Genomic DNA, 12,934 nt, shown 5'->3' with positions numbered 1-12,934 from the left:
ATGGAAACCATGTTAGGTGTACCAAAGTAAATTGCCATGATACAATAGGAAGTGTCCTTTATTTTACTTTACTTTCAAGTTCTGTGGCTTGAACGTGTTCGTATTTATGACTCTAGTTCTGGCAAGAACGAGCTTACGGGGAGCACCTGAAGGCAACGTGGATACTTTCCATATCGGAACGCCGCCCACTGTCGAGCCAACGGTAGCGATTACTGAACATGCAACGAAGAGGAGCATTGAGGAAATGCTGTGCTAGGTTAGTTAGCTAAAAACTATGTAGGACTGAACAGTTTCATTGTTCCTATAATGTTAAGTTAACGAGTAGCTTGCCCAGTCACTAGTGTCATCTTGTATAATACCAAGTAGGTGTATTCGTGAATTTTGTCCATTTGAATGCTCGCTGTTTTGTTCGCGGCGTGTGTCAAGAGGGGAGCGGTTGTTGTTGTTGTGGCCTGCTAAACGATAGCTCAGCTAGCTAGCTCTAGCTTCAGCTGGTTCCTGAAGCTGTGCTGGCATCAAAAAACCGAAACGAAAGGGAAATGACACACCTCGCAAGTTAACTCAGAAGGCCGGCTTAGCTTGTCGCCACAGTAAGTTAACCGTCCTCTGTTCCGGTTTGAGCTAGCCTAAGTTCGGTAACGTAACATGAAGTATGGAGCTGTTATGCTTGCCATAAGTTAAGATGCAGTCGAGCTTTTATAGTCCGCTTAAGGTTAAATAGTTTCATATTAGTGTACAGTAACATTAGTACATGTGACATAAGTTACTTACTGATTAAATAAAGCTCGCTAGTTGGTGTTAAAAGCTAATCGTTTAAAAAAAAAAATGTTTATTTCCAGGACAAGTTTTTCAGGACAGGGATAAGCCAGTTTTTTGCTTCACTATGACTTCCTGTTGACAGTGATTGGCATCTCACAAACATGGAGTTGTACTGGTACATGTAAGTATAGTTGCATAATCACATCTCTCTAAACAAAAGGGTACTTTGGAATTGATGTATCTAGCTGCACACACCTCTCTCTCATTTTCCCTTTCCTCCCTCCTCTTAGAGTTGTCATCATATTCATCATCATCAAGATATTCTTCTATGTTTGCTGGTATCGTTCAAGACAGAGGCAACTGGCAGCTTACCTGAGCAACCCACGCAATGCTCAGATAGTCATTGTTGGAGGAAGGGCGTACCTCCATCAGATGTGTGAGAGACAGAGTGTAAGACACACACACACACACACACATACACTAATTTGTCCGACAATTGGGGTGAAACAATGCAGCTGTCAACCACAGAAGTGGTTTTGTGCTTCCAGGATATGACGTTATTATTACCAGAGATAAGTAGTTTATATACATTAAGGGTTTTTATTAAGAATAAATAGAGTCAGGCCTTATTTGAACCTGTTTATGTAGAGCCAGGCAGAGAGAGCGAGTACTAAGTAAAGAGAGAGAGAGCGAGAGAATCTCAAGTATGGTCACAGTTCTGTTAAATTTCTGCAAAGGGGTTGTTTGCTCTCTTGAGAGTGCTTGCGGTTTTCAGTGAGTCACTTTCGCTCTTACTGGAATGAGCAATCTGCCTTTGGTTAAACTTGTATCAGGTAGATGTGTTATTACTGGACAGACAGGGCACATTTCAGTTTCAGTGCAATGCAGAGCACGTTTGTGGACGTGCATTGAGAGGTGCACAAGGTTGCTTGCAGGTACTTGTGTGCTTGCGTTTTTCTTTAGGTTTGTTTGACCTTGTTGACATCAGAGTTCTGGCAGGTCACAGCTTTGAGAGTTTAAGTAAGAAAGCTGTGGTGAGTGTGTAAGGGGATTAGACTTTTTTTTTTTTTAACTGGAGTGGTATCAAGTAAGTTTGTAAAATTTCACCCAAGCATGTGAAAGTTTTTGTGCAAAGAGGATCAGAAAAGACAGACAGCAATACAGGAGTAGACTTGCTGAAAGCAACCTGTACCACTTCCAAGATTTTATTAGAATTCCTACATTTGAATAGTGGTTTTGTGCAGTCACTCTCAGTCTTTTGTGTACTACAAGCTATTGTTTCCCCAATCATACACTTGCTATCACTTGTCCCTTGTAGTATCCAATCTCTACAAATGTTTCCATCTGCTTGAGATTGTGCTTAGTTTATGGAGCTCCCTGAGCCACCCTTAAGAGCCGTTTGATCACAGATGTTCGATCACTGATGTGTTCATGTTTTCTTCATTTTTGTCTTTCTGTTTGGTTTGTAACTCCCTATGTTTTGCTGAAAAGCACATGCATATTTTTCATAAATTTATTGAAAGCATCTATAGATTACAGGCTTCTCTTTCTGGTTCTAGTAAAAAGTTGGTTGAACGTAGTTTCACATGTGTTGATGTTTTCATTGACACATCTGGAATAGGGATGCCTCTCTCCCCATCAGGCTGGATGGAGTCTTTTCTGTAGGCTATGCTCACAGGTTTAGAGAGTCATCGTCATGATGCTTTCTCCAGGGTCAATGTGTTTTACTGCCTCCCTCTGAAACACCTGGAAGCAATCTCCATTATTCAAAACCTTCCCAAAATATGCTCGGGGGATCATATAAAACAGGTTTCTCTGCCTCTTTTCTAACCCATTTCTAACTCTGACCTGTATGTCTTCAACTGAGTGAGTAAAGAGGGTATTGGCATTGCAAAAGTGTATGAATGACAATGTTATAAACCCACCCTTTTCCAGGAATTGGACTCATAACTCCTTTTAAGAATTTAATTTGTAGCGCTTTGCTTTGTTAACCTCCACCCTGCCCCAGCTTTTGGGTGACTTTTCTCCTCAGTTATTTGAGGTAAAGATCCCAAACTAAGGTTTATTTTTAGCATTGTTTGGAATTCTTGTGCAACAGGAAATACCCCAATCTTAAAAAAATAAATGAAGCAGTTGCACATGGGAGATTCCGGTCAAGGGCTTTTGACTCAGGCTTCCCCCAGTACAATTATACTATCACATGTAGTATTTCAAATGTTTCAAATAAGTTTGAAATTATGAGGAACAAAATTGTCTCTGCCAATCTGTTTAACCTTAGCAGTCCATTATGGTTTAATTTGATATAATAACTCATTGTGGATAAGCACCCTAATGCACCTGGCTGTTTTAAATAAAGTAGCTAATCAGTCCAGCTTTACTTTGTTGTTCTCTCTACCCCTGGTTCTTCTCAACCACACCCTACCCAGTTACAGGTCCAGTAATGGTTTTAATGACCTGTTGCTCCCCACAACAGACCCAGAATTGATTCAGTAACCGAAGCCCTCCCACCTCCTTCTTTCACTCCTCTTTCTCCTTTTGCTGTTTCCCCTTCCTCCTCTTCCCCCTCTTAAGTCTCCTCCACTCCTTTGTCTTTCTTCCTCCTGCTCTTACTCCATCCGCTCCCACTTTCCTCTCCTAAATCCCATTCATTTTGAGTATTCCGATTATATTTTGAATATCAAAGCACTTTGTAAACTCTGTTTTTACAGGTGCTATATAAATAAAGTTATTATTAGTATTATTATATTATCACATCCTTCTCCTTTCTCTCTTCTCTTTTTTCTATTCTTCTTCTCCCTCTTCTCCTTTCTGCAGTCCCTGGTGTATAATGTTCCCTGTTTAGATTTTAATGGAATGTGCAGCAGGGAGGCCCCATGGTCATCCATAACCCGGCACCCTGAAAGTTTTCTGGAGAGGCGCCAAGACCACTCTACTCTTGGGCTCATATGAATCAAACTTAGTAGGAAAAGGAGTCTTGATGTAGTATCACTCACTAAGCCCCTTGGACAATCCTATTCATGGTTACCTGGAAAGACAAAGTGATCCCAAAAGAGCTTTGAGATAAAGTTTTGAAACATATAGACCCTGGAGAGAGATAGAATAGATGAATAGTTTATTTGGCTTCAGCTTAATTGGTTTTGGTCCAGTTTCTTTAGTCATACATAAATAATGGTTCTGTTTTTTTGCAGTGTGTTATTGTTTTTCTCTTTTTGCCTTATCTTAGAATTTTATATAGCTTTTATATTGTTTTTATGCCTCATTTGCAGCAGGAGGCACTGAAAATGAGCACTTTTATCTCAAAGAGATTTCCCTATTAAATAAGGATTAAAAAGAGTAAGTAGCACAAGAACAATGGCTATCATGAGGATTCACTAGGCCTAGTTCATCTTTTGTTTTCTGTGTGGGCCCATCATTTATTTACAAGCCCAAACTAGTGTAGGGCTAATCGGCCAATTGATTAAACTGAATATTACTGCAACTCCACCCAAACTCCTTCCCCCAGGATATAGCCCAGCTGTTTGCTTGTGCTTCTCTGTGTTTAGATTTGTGCATGTCGATCTAGGCCTGAAGCAAAGAGTTGAGAGGAAAGCTCACTGCAAGAAATTTACATGAATCTAGCATTACCATGACCAGCAGCACTCTGCACACTAGAGATGTGTAGAGAAACGTGCACAGAAGTGTACAGTAAAACCAGCCTAACACGCATTTCCGAGTCAGTATATCCTAGTAGTGTTAGCAGTGTTGATGTTGATACTGCTGACTTTAACTGATACATTTATGACTGTGGAAGCTTCCTCTTTCTCATGTGTCTGTATGTGCACTTGTGTATGTACTGTATGCATGATCTTCTCTGTTTGCTTGTGTGTGTTAGTGACTCTCTTTCTTGTTCTTTCCCTCTGTAGCAAACATCCATCTGGCCCAGTTGGTATGGTGTCCAGGATGACCCGTCGATAGAGGAGCCCTCCACATCCCTTCCACCAGCCGCATCCTTCTCTCACTTGGACATGCCTCCGCCATATGAGGCAGTCTCTGGAGGTAGCGCACACACACATGAACACAAATTATATATATATCATGCACCCCCTGCTTTCCTCTTTATGAGCTCATACGCGTGCTTGCAAGCGCACACACGGTGTACTTTGTTCCCCTTTTAAAGTCTGGATTTGGTTATGAACTATATATGGCAGGAACCTGATCATAATGAAACTTCCCCATGACGGCCTTAACCTTTTTTTTATCTTCACCACTGCCTGCACCTTGACAGTTGGTTAAATTCACATTCTCCCTCATTTCCAAATTTTACTCACTTTAAAATTGCATTTAACTGATTGTAATGCATTGGCTAGCATGTGTAATGCACATGTATTAGTATTACTAAGGACTTAAGTAAACTCATTTCACTCTCCCCTAGAGAAGCTGTACATTTAGCTGTGCTGGCAGAAGCAACACTATAGTGAGAAACAAAATACTGCGCTCTGCCTCTTCACACAAAGAAAGGCCCGTGTCCCTCAGCACAATACTGGTGCTTGGCGAGCTGTCAGATCTGCCTGCATGCCAAGTTTCCTGTCGGGTTGCCCCCCACCCCCCATTCCTTTTTTTAAATACCCCTAACCACACTGCTCTCCCTTCTTTTTATCAGCAATGTTTAAAAAGGAAAAGAAAGCCCCAGCCAAAATGCTCTCATTATACTTGACCTTTTGCATCTCTCACATGACAAGAGATTTATCTGTTTCTTAACTTGCGCTGGAGTTGTGGGAAATTGTTTTTCCTACAGGGCACAAGCTAGTCAGGCCAGTCGCTAAATCTTTGTGACAAACTTCAGAGTTCATCTTTTACAAGTGCCATCTTGGTCATTTCCATAGTGGTTGTTATTTTCTTTTTCATTAATCTTTTTTCACATTACAAATACCAATGGTTCCGTTTTTTGGTTTCCAAGCAGTTGTGTAGAATTATTTTAATTCTGAGGAAGGTGAATTTGTCATGAATAGATAGGTCTTGCAGCCATCCAAGATTGTTTTAGGAGCTTGCTGCCATTTTCTTTATCTTGAAACTTTTGTTAAACCTCACACATACATTTTCCAAGAGAGGTCAAGGAAGAGTTATGAGGAAAGGAAGCGTTTTAGACAATTTGAGCACAGCTATTTTATAGATTGTCTTCCTTTATGGTATACTGATTGGCATCTCTGCTCTCTCCTAACAGCGGATGATCTAAAGCCCCCTCCCTACAGCGAGTGTGCCCAGAGTGACGAGGCCGATGCCCCTCGACCCTCCCATCACACCCCGCTCCTTTCTGAGGGAGGAGACTCAATTAATATAAACGAAGCCCCGCCCCCTTACACGCCTTCCCCCTCCGCACCAGCCAATCAACAAGAAGGCCCTGTAAGCCACAGTGAGTCACATGCAGAGAACAGGCCCACCTAATCAATCCCTGACGCCAATTTGCCTTTCCATGCGCTGCCTTCCTCCATTCAACCTCAGTGATCTTTGCCTAGCTCTCGTCACATGAGAGCAGACTTATTTGTGTGTATGTGTATGCGTGCGTGCGTGCGTGCGTGTGTGTTCAGTGGTTTTAGAACCAAGTTGTTTTTCTACTTTGTATTGTTTAAAAAGTGGTCATCTGATGAGTTTGATGATAACAGATGACATCAGCGAGCCTGTGTGCCTCAGTCAGGACCACAGAAGCTGCTTCCCAGCTGGACGAGGGTAATGCCCTCAACCTCAAAGCCCAAAGGGAATCAGTGAGAAATAGTTGAGTGGAGGGAGAGACTTCAAGTGTGTTGTGTTTTATAAAGTTGCTCCATGCTATTTGCCCTCAGCCGCTTCCTTTCACAGATCTAAAAGGATTGGCTGAGTCTAAAACCATGATTGGGGGGAAACAAGGAGACGCTTGCCAGTTTTTCTGTCCCGCCAACATTGTACATGGTTGGACATTATGTCGTCATAGTGGCGTCTTTCTGTCTGTGCAGAAAACATTCTTGTGAACACAATAACTCCAGAATAATACATGACAGAAACTTCATACTTACCACCATAGAGTAGATCTGATTACATTTTGGAGCACCTTGCTGCATAAATTTGCGTATTGAGGGAAAAATGATTTTGTTGAAACTACTACAACTCCATAATTCTTTAAGATACGGCGTTCATATTAATACCGCCAATGTGTTATATGGTTTAAGTATGTTGACATAGAAATATTTGCCAATTAATGCATTCATTATCTTAATTGATGGCCTCATTAGCATAACTGTCTCTATTTATTACATCGTGGTGATTATGGCAAGGCATTAGGCAGCTCAAGTGCCTCTTGTTATATCTGTGAATGGATGCCAGCGAAGCAGAAGAATGGAGCAAGTTGATTAAATAAATGCACACTTGGTTACATAACAGACTTTATGGCAGCAGACAAGAGATTGTTCTCTGTTGATGATCGCCTTTACTGCTGGGCTCTGTCCATTGCTGCTCTACATTACCACTTATATGCCAGAATACAAGGTTCCTGTGCAGGTCTTGAAAAGTATAAATAAAAAATGAATTTTATAATTTCCAACTCTTAAAAAGTTTTGGAATTGGACAAAAAGTCTTCAGAAGTATGGAATAAAATTAAGTCCCTGAAGAGATGACTACATAGTTTATGCAGTTGTAGACCCCACTGTCATTTCACAAAATTTGTTATGAAGAATAATCTTGAGCTAAAGAGTGATATGGTCTTGTTGATAGTCATTTTGTCCGGCTATTATCAGAAAACAGCATGTCGTCCACCAACAAAATACTTGATATCCAGTCAAGATATTAGGGTCTGGAAAAAGTATGGAATTTTGAAATGGAAAATGTGTAAGAACCCTGAAAATACTCACAGGGCTGTGTGCTGAGGCTCAAAACATTTTTTCCTTTGTCTAATAAAATATGTTTGGAGCTGAAGGCAGTGGTGAATGCAGTTGCTATGAAATCATTGATCAAACTCTGTTGAGAATGTGTGTTTTTTGCATGATAATTATGGTAAAATGAAGACTAACCAAAAAATGTTTCTAACATCAGCCTCAGTTCCTCTTAATCTCCATATTAACTCTGCTGTCACAGGCTGGTACAGGTCAGCTGGTTTTGTGTATTTCTTCTATTGTATTTTCTGGTATGGTATTGCTTTTTGGGATGGGATATTCCTGTGCTATTTGCCTTTTGTGTCACTGCATTTCAGATAACCTCATAGTAACATTGTAAGATGCTTCAAAATGAAAATGATCCATTTCCCATTGTTGTTAAAGGAATGATCCAGTCCTTGTTTAATCAGTATATGTACAGAGTTTGAAGTTTATATGAAAAAAGAAACAAAAGCAGTGCAGTATAAATGTGCACTGGGGGTGTGGGAAAGTAAATAAGGGAGTCTTGATTGAAGAACCATTCTAAACAACTGTCAAAGTTGAAAAGAGAGGCCATAAGTTGTCTTTTATTGATAATCCTCCGTGTTGTGATGACAAATCATAGAGCATCTGTCACGGATGCCTTACCTTTCCCAAATTGATTTTATACGTTCTTTGAGTTCTAGCAGAAGTCTGAAGGATACAATGGAGAAGCGGCAAGGCTCAAGGTCAAGTCTGAACGCAGCTTTGAACTCAGTTGACGTGACTAATATAGCAGCAGGATGACGACTGACCGACGACCTAAACCGTAGTGTTACAGGATTCTGCTGTACTTCACGTCTTGTTATCTTCATGTTCATTCCCATGGGTTTCAAGTGGTTGACATATCAAATCTCTCCAGTCAAGTAGCCTTGTGAGTTAAGGGGATTTAACTTTTTTTTCTGATTTGGGGGAAATAATTATTCTGTAATAAACAGTTGTTCATAATCTTGCAAGTCTCATTTTCTCTCTTTGCCTTGTGCCTGCAGTCACCTCTGCACTAATTCAAACAGTTTAGGGCTACAATAGCTTCACTCTGCTTCCAAAGCTGCCTTATTTGTAATATCAATATATACAGTATATACACAGACATCTTTTTTTTTCCATTGACTGCCTTTATTGATTATTTCCAGTGCTGTATTACCTTTTGGCGTATATCAATTTTGGCAGTACACATGCACACAGGTAGAACACAACTTTCACAACTTTCACTTGGTCTTATGTTAACAAACAGCATAAATGTAAATAAACCATTCTTAGCTGAAAAGGCATACAAAACCTGCATCCTATGAGCCTGTTAACATGGATTTGGATTTGTTTGGTATTGGCAACGGCTAGACTAGGATTGTGTAGCCATTGAAATTGTGTGGCAAGTAACAACTAAACTATGCATACCAGTTTTACCTGGTTCTTAGACAACTGTAAGACTAAAGGACTGTATGAGCGATCTTAAAATCCATTGCCTGTCTGGTGACCACCTTATACTCATTGCAGCTCATAGGTCAGATTCAGCTGGTGTAGTTTGTTTATTTCTGGCTGATGTGCCACTAGAGAGCAGTCTTGCACCATGGATGATTTCCGCCCCACTAACTGAACTGTTTCTCTTCACAATCTGCACCTGTTGCTGAGCTAGGAGCAAACTGCTGTTGGTCGAATTCATCTGAGTTGCTATAGATTGATGCCTTTTTTGTTTCATATTCCACGTGACAGCTAAAGAAAAATGGCATTGACTTTTGTTCCAAAGTTTTATACTTCAGATGGAGAAAATAATTGGGCTTGCAAAGCCTCAATCAAGATCAATGCTACAGTCCTCTGGTGGAATGTCTAGTGGTCTGGGTCCTCAAGGACATTCATTTTTCATATCTTAGCTCCTCAACTCCGAAATCACTAAGGTGCATACAAATAAGTTCAGACTGAACAATCCATGTCTCTGCACAATTGATGATAGACTAGGTAAGCAAAAATTTTATGTAACAGAATCTAACTGAAAAATGGTAATTTGTTACAACAGAGACACTTTTGAAAATTAAAACATACTTAAACGTGAAGTGAAAAAAACTATACACTGGAATCATAAACACAACTTAGAAAAAATGGCTACTCATCCTTGTGTCTGTAGATGATGATAGCAATAATATATAATGATATGTATTAATTAGTAATTATATGTATGTGCAAGTGTATGAGGGAGAGAGAGTATGAGGGAGAGAGAGTATCTTGTGTCAAGGTAAAATATAGTTAGATAAGCAGGCTGTGTTTGTCATTCCTGTACCGCAGACCACTGATTCTGCTATGAGTAATTGATGTTTTCAGGGGAAATATGTGCATTTTGAGGCACCAGGCTGCAATCCATCTTGTAACCCTCATTATTAATCATTACATCTTGGCATAAACAGCTATATAATAGATACAGTACAAAACAGTCTCCTCTATGATATTCCCTGAACTCATTTTATGATTATTGGGGTCTTCAAGGCCATCTGAGAAATACAATAGAATAAAAGCTGGCTGGGTTCAATTACTGTCTGTTGTCTGTCAAGGTGTTACGGCGCTTCCATGCCATGTTCATAGGTGCATATCCAATGACAAGGATTTCTGGAGTGGTATGCAATGGCCATGGAAAACGCCACACTTTTTTGTTTTTGAATTCAGCAAGAGAGCACATTCCAGGCATGGGTGAGGATGGATAAGATGTCGAGAGATTTCTGTTATTGATTTTCCCCCTTAAAATCGTTTGAGGTGGGGACACCCATCGGTGGCACGACTAAAGATGTTATTTTAAACAGTTTAAGATGTTATCTTGCTTCAAATTCATATTATGTCCTTGTGCAACAACAATATAACATTTCACTTCTCACAACACGCTGAAAGTTAACTGAGTCGTGTTCAGATCAGATAACTGCTTACAGATTTCCACTTTTCCCTCTCTGCACTGTTCTACTGTTTAATTTCAGGTTATCTATGATGATTTAGTCCAAATTGATGTTGCCTGATGTCCAGTGATTGACAGTTTGGAATATGCACCAACAGTATATAAAACAATAAGAGATGTTGACCCCTTCTACTGAGGTTACATATGACATAATGACATATGGACTGACGGTGGCTGAAAAGCTTCAATCATATTTGTCTCTAAAAATCTAGTTGGCGGCTATAATAGTGAAAGTGGCTTGTGAATTTTGGGATTTACCAGCTACTGTGGCCTGTTGACATAGAGGGTAATTTCCTGCCATGCATCTGTCCCACAGTGCAAAGCGTCCAAACGTTAACATCTGCTCAAATATTGTCAAAGATCAGAAACCCTGGGATGGGCTGGGAGGGCTGAATCATGTCAACACAGGAGCATGACATCTTTATGCACTTGGCCCTTCCTTCCATCTTTGGGTGCATGATGTAGAAAACATATAGAGCACATTTTTTGGCTAAAAGCACATAGAGTATGTTTTTAGGCAATATCTGTCACAAGTCTGTTCTGCAGTTGCTACAGAACTGTCAGACGAACATCAAAATATATGTTTTTAAGCTATTTTTTCCAAACTGTTCCTCTGGCATTTCAGCGGCACACAAAAATGATTTTACCACATGATGTCTGTTTGCTTCCAGCATAAGAAAGAAATTTGAGCAATGGAAAAAACCAAGCTGTCTGTCTTGGGTTGTTTTGGGATTTGTCTGAGGTTCTCTAGAGGCCACCGTCATTCAGTGATGGGAATTAGTTGTTTCATGTGTGGTTGGATAATCCTTATTAGGGAAATACTGTGTGTTGAGGCATTTAGGGAGGGAATTCGGTGATTGGTCAAGGGACAAATCAGAAAGTATAATGTTACACGAAAGAGAATACGTTTACAAGAGAGCCAGAATATGTTTTCGGTTGCTTAAATGCACTGTGAGTTTGTGGTTTGCTTCTAGAGCAAACCTAGCAGGCAATATCAGCATAAAAGACTGCAAACACACACAGATAGACACACACATTTTAAAATCCTGCAGTCCAGCAAGGGATCTCACAGACCTCTGAGGAAGCTTTCCCGAACACCAAGTGTTGAAAGCATGATAAGCAGGTTCAACATTTCCCCTTAACCAGCCACAATAGATATACTGTGGAGGGCAGGGGCACGGCCGCTCCTCTGTGTGTGATGACAGGATAAGTGAGGATGTCTGCGTGTCAGGGAGGAGGGATGAGCACCTGGAGCAGACAAGCAGTTGTTTGGGCACAATGACGTGGCAGTCAAGACGAAGACAGGGTATTTAATTTCAAGTATGAATTTATTATTCACTGCTGGATATAATCAACATTAATTTTCCTCAGGGTCTACCTTGTGCCACAGAATGGGCCTTGTATTGTGCAAGCAATGCGTCTTCCCAGAAGCAATTTGTTGGTCACTGGAGTCAATATGTTTTGCATTTTTAATCCCAAAGCATTTCCCCAAATGGAAAGTTGTCACCCGAGCAAGTGGGTTTGTGACTTATATCCGCCGCCGGCTTAATCTGAATGATGAAAGGTGAAAATTAGAAAGTCTCTCCCGGTGGGCCTGGAACTCACTTCAGCAGCGGCCTCTGAGGCGGGCCATTCATCTGCTCCGCCGCCATTCCTTCTGCACTGTCAGAAAACAGGTTAGAGTTAGTGCAGAAACTGTTTGGAAATATTTCTGATACATCATGCACAAATACAATAATTCTTATCTGGATTCAGTGTTCCAATGTATTGCGTTTGCCCTTCAGACTTAGCACTGAGTTTGGCGTGATGTGCATTGCTAACTTTTTGGAAAGTATTATAAGTTGTAGAAGTGCTGTCAGCTCAGAGCGCACAATGTCACTCTATTTGTGCAGTTTTTAGACAAACTTCAAGGTGAAGGTGCAGACCGGTTTGAGTTTTTCCAGGAGTCTTCAGCAGGCTGGATGAAGACCTGTTGTTGCCAGAGAAGCAGTCAGGCAAACAGCAGAGACCAAAACCACACTGCAAAGAAATGTCAGTCTTAACAAGTTATTTTGTGTCATAGTCAGCCTTCAAATCTGAGTTTTCTTAAACCAAGAGACAAATTCTGCCAATGAAGTGAGGTAACTTGTTTCCAATGCAGTTTCACTTCTTTGAGGAATTCTCTAGAAATGTCAGTATCTTGTAACAAGACAGAAAAAGGCAGATCACTGCACTACTACACTTGATTCTACAAAATACTTGAAACAAAATGATTTGCATTGGAAATAAGTGAAAGTATCTAACGCCATTTGCAGATTTTTTTCACTTATTTTAAGAAAATTGCGATTTAGGACTCAATAACAGACTA

General features: G+C 40.4%; 1 protein-coding gene across 3 annotated transcripts; it reads left to right on the top strand.

The window, feature by feature from the left end:
* Nucleotides 1-211: 211 nt before the first annotated feature.
* Nucleotides 212-8,603, top strand: LOC139649600 (uncharacterized). Of its 3 annotated transcripts, none has more exons than XM_071526056.1 (5): nucleotides 212-256; nucleotides 840-940; nucleotides 1,050-1,209; nucleotides 4,662-4,794; nucleotides 5,960-8,603. In XM_071526056.1, exons 2-5 carry the CDS (start codon nucleotides 921-923, stop codon nucleotides 6,178-6,180), a joined length of 534 nt encoding a protein of 177 aa, XP_071382157.1. In that variant the 5' UTR covers nucleotides 212-256; nucleotides 840-920; the 3' UTR covers nucleotides 6,181-8,603. The 3 variants fall into 3 exon arrangements, with proteins under 3 accessions (XP_071382157.1, XP_071382159.1, XP_071382156.1); XM_071526058.1 differs by having other exon boundaries at nucleotides 216-362; XM_071526055.1 differs by having other exon boundaries at nucleotides 216-590.
* Nucleotides 8,604-12,934: the final 4,331 nt, after the last annotated feature.

This window comes from Centroberyx affinis, unplaced genomic scaffold (genome assembly GCF_046629955.1).
Source record: "Centroberyx affinis isolate AG114_WGS23_722 - 3 ecotype Tasmania unplaced genomic scaffold, CSIRO-AGI_Caff_v1 ptg001383l_1, whole genome shotgun sequence".
Lineage (NCBI taxonomy): Eukaryota > Metazoa > Chordata > Actinopteri > Beryciformes > Berycidae > Centroberyx > Centroberyx affinis.
The sequence above is the reverse complement of the archived record's forward strand: the minus strand, read 5'-3'. Positions and strand labels throughout refer to the sequence as shown.

What these genes read in the sequence shown, in the direction of transcription:
- LOC139649600 (XM_071526056.1), top strand. Translation starts at nt 921, where the DNA reads ATGGAGTTGTACTGGTACAT. An exon ending in ATGGAGTTGTACTGGTACAT is followed by an intron (nt 941 to 1,049) that starts GTAAGTATAGTT and finishes CCCTCCTCTTAG; the next exon opens with AGTTGTCATCATATTCATCA. An exon ending in AGATGTGTGAGAGACAGAGT is followed by an intron (nt 1,210 to 4,661) that starts GTAAGACACACA and finishes TTCCCTCTGTAG; the next exon opens with CAAACATCCATCTGGCCCAG.